Source organism: Neomonachus schauinslandi, chromosome 5 (genome assembly GCF_002201575.2).
Source record: "Neomonachus schauinslandi chromosome 5, ASM220157v2, whole genome shotgun sequence".
In the NCBI taxonomy this organism is placed as follows: Eukaryota; Metazoa; Chordata; class Mammalia; order Carnivora; family Phocidae; genus Neomonachus; species Neomonachus schauinslandi.
This window is the reverse complement of record NC_058407.1, coordinates 105,618,140-105,620,620: the sequence shown is the minus strand read 5'-3', so window position 1 is coordinate 105,620,620 and position 2,481 is coordinate 105,618,140. Positions and strand designations below refer to the sequence as shown.

General features: G+C 64.7%; 1 protein-coding gene across 1 annotated transcript in view; it reads right to left on the bottom strand.

Moving 5' to 3' along the window:
* FZD8 (frizzled class receptor 8) overlaps window positions 1-763 on the bottom strand; it is a 3,285-nt gene extending 2,522 nt beyond the window's left edge. The window contains 2 exon segments of the mRNA XM_044915229.1: window positions 18-27; window positions 29-763. Of these exon segments, the coding sequence (XP_044771164.1) occupies window positions 18-27; window positions 29-657 (639 nt within the window). The 5' untranslated portion in view covers window positions 658-763.
* Between the last annotated feature and the right edge of the window lie 1,718 nt (window positions 764-2,481).

Genomic DNA, 2,481 nt, shown 5'->3' with positions numbered 1-2,481 from the left:
CAGCCGCACCCACGCGCCTTCCCGCCGGCCGCCGCGCGTGGGGGGCGCCGCTGCGTCCCCGCCGCCACCGCCCCTGCCGCGGGACGGGGGCCTGGCCCCCGGCGGGCGGCCGTGGCCGCTGCCAGAGGGCGGCTGCTCACCCGGAGGCGGCGGCGGCAGGCGGCGCGGCGGACTGGGTGCGGCTGTGGTGAGGTCCGTGCGGTTGTAGTCCATGCACAGCGTGTCGGGGTTGCCCTGCTCCGGCAGCCGGTCGCAGCGCATGCGGTCCGGCCAGGCGAAGCCGTACTGGCGCATGAGGGGTGCGCAGCCGGCCTTGGCGCGCTCGCACACCGAGCGGCAAGGAGGCAGGGGCTTCTTGTAGTCCTCCAGGCAGATGGGCGTGTACATGCTGCACAGGAAGAACTTGAGGTCCGGCGAGCACTGGATCTCTACCAGCGGCCAGAATTGGTGCACCTCCAGGCCCGCCTCGTCCTGCGTGTCGTGGTTGAACTGGTTGGGCATGTACGTGTAGTTGTAGCCGATGCCCTTGCAAAGCGGCACGGTAATCTCTTGGCACGCCAGCTCCTTGGCCGAGGCAGCCGCCGCGCCACTCGAGCGCTGCAACAGCGCCAAGGCGGCCAGCAACGAGGTCACTTCCAACAGGTAACCCCACTCCATGCTGCGCGCCTCGGCCCCGCGCCCTCGCCCTCCAGGCGGCGCGCGGAGGGGCGCCGGGGTATTCGGCGAGGGAGCCGGAGAAGGGGAAAGCGGGTGCCCTGTTGGTCTCTCTCCTGCCTCTCCCGGAAAGGGGGTCTGCAGATAACCTAGTCCCTTCTCGGGACGCGTCCGCACAGCGGGGTCCGAAGCCTGGGCAGCGGCGGTGAGGGTTCTGCAGGCGTGCACCACAGTCCCCGAGAGTCTGCCCTGCTGACTCCCGGTCGAACTCAGCCCTCTCGCAGCACAGTGGCTGGTCCCCGGCTCATCGTCCCTCTCTCGCTCGCTTTCTCTCCCGCGCGCCCAGCCACTTCTCCACGAGGCGCCGGCGACGGTGCGGTGACTTTGCCGGGCACAGAGGGCGGCTGCACAGCAAGTTTCCTTTCGGGCCGCGGTGCGCAGTCAAGATGGCTGGGCAGGCCGCTCCCCGCGCCGGGTCAGCCCCTGTAGCCCCCTTTCTGTCCCCGGGGACTCATGCTCGCCCCCAAAGCTGCGCAGCTCTGCCGCGGGAGTTCGGGACCCGCCTCCGCAGAGGCCGCCGCCCTCTTTCCCCGGCGTCGGTCCGTCTGTCCACCGCCGGGACTGACAGACTCCGCCTCCGGTAAAAGTCCGCTCCGCGCTCCGGCCGGCAATCGGGCGAGGTGTAGGCAGACCCCTTCTTGCTAGACACACAGAACCAGATCCAGACCGAGAAGGCGGAGTAGACACCTGAGCGGTGCGGCCCGCGCCCAGCCGCCACCGCCTCCGCCGCCTCCGCCGCCTCCTCCTCCTTTTCCTCCTCCTCCTCCTCCTCGGCGGGAGCAGCGCCCTTCACCCAACTTCCCGGCTCCGGCCTCGCTCGCGCCGCCCGGCCGGCTCATGAATATTTATACAGCGCGGACTTGGTCTCCGCCCTCGGCCGGGTGCACCAATCGCCGGGTGACGGGGCGGAGTCTATGCGCTCCCAAGACTCAGCCTTCCTTAAGGCGGTCCGGAGTGTCCCCACGGCCATGCGCGCTTTCTGCGGCTGGAGAGTTTTGGTAACCTTGGGATTGACCGCAGAGACCGAGGTTTTGCCACGATTGTTGCCACATAGCTCAGTGCGTTTGAGTTCTTGGTTCCCTTCTCCCGAGTCTGCTTTTGTGGACCGGGATGGGGGTTTTATGCATGCGTGTGCTTTTCCAGGCTCGTTCAAACAAGTCACGTCGCTGCCTACTAATGCCCCGAATATAGGTGACCCCGCGCCCCTCCGTGAGCTGGGTCGGTGGGGAACCTACACGCACGCGAGTGCGCGGGAGCCTGACTGGGGTCAGACTCTGCGGCAGAACCGGGAAGGGGTGCTCTTTTTGGGGTTCTTAGAATGATGCTGTTTGAGGCTTGGAAATGTGGGAGGAGTGGAAGGACGCAGTTCATTCTGGATGGTGGGGCTGTACGTGTGTGGGGGGGTATGCCCCAGGAGGTGTACGGGAGCACAGCCGCCCTCGCCCCAGGGGTGCGAGAGGCGCCAGGCACAAGGGCGGGCCCAGTATTCTCCTCTCGCCTCCGCTGAGTGGCCAGGGGAGCCTCAGTTTCCTTACCTGAAGAGTGGGGTAATAGTACGGATTTCAAAGGGGGTTCCGATAGGTGGGATAAAGTATGTAAAGCATCTAGGACACAGTGCTTCTTTATGAAAAAAATAATTTCCTTTCAGAAAGAAAGAAAGAAAAGAAAAAGAGAAAGGAGGAAAGAAAGAAAAAGAAAAGAAAGAGGGAGGGAGAAAGAAAGGAAGGAAGAAAGAAAGGGAAAGAAAAGAAAGAGAAAGGAAAGAAA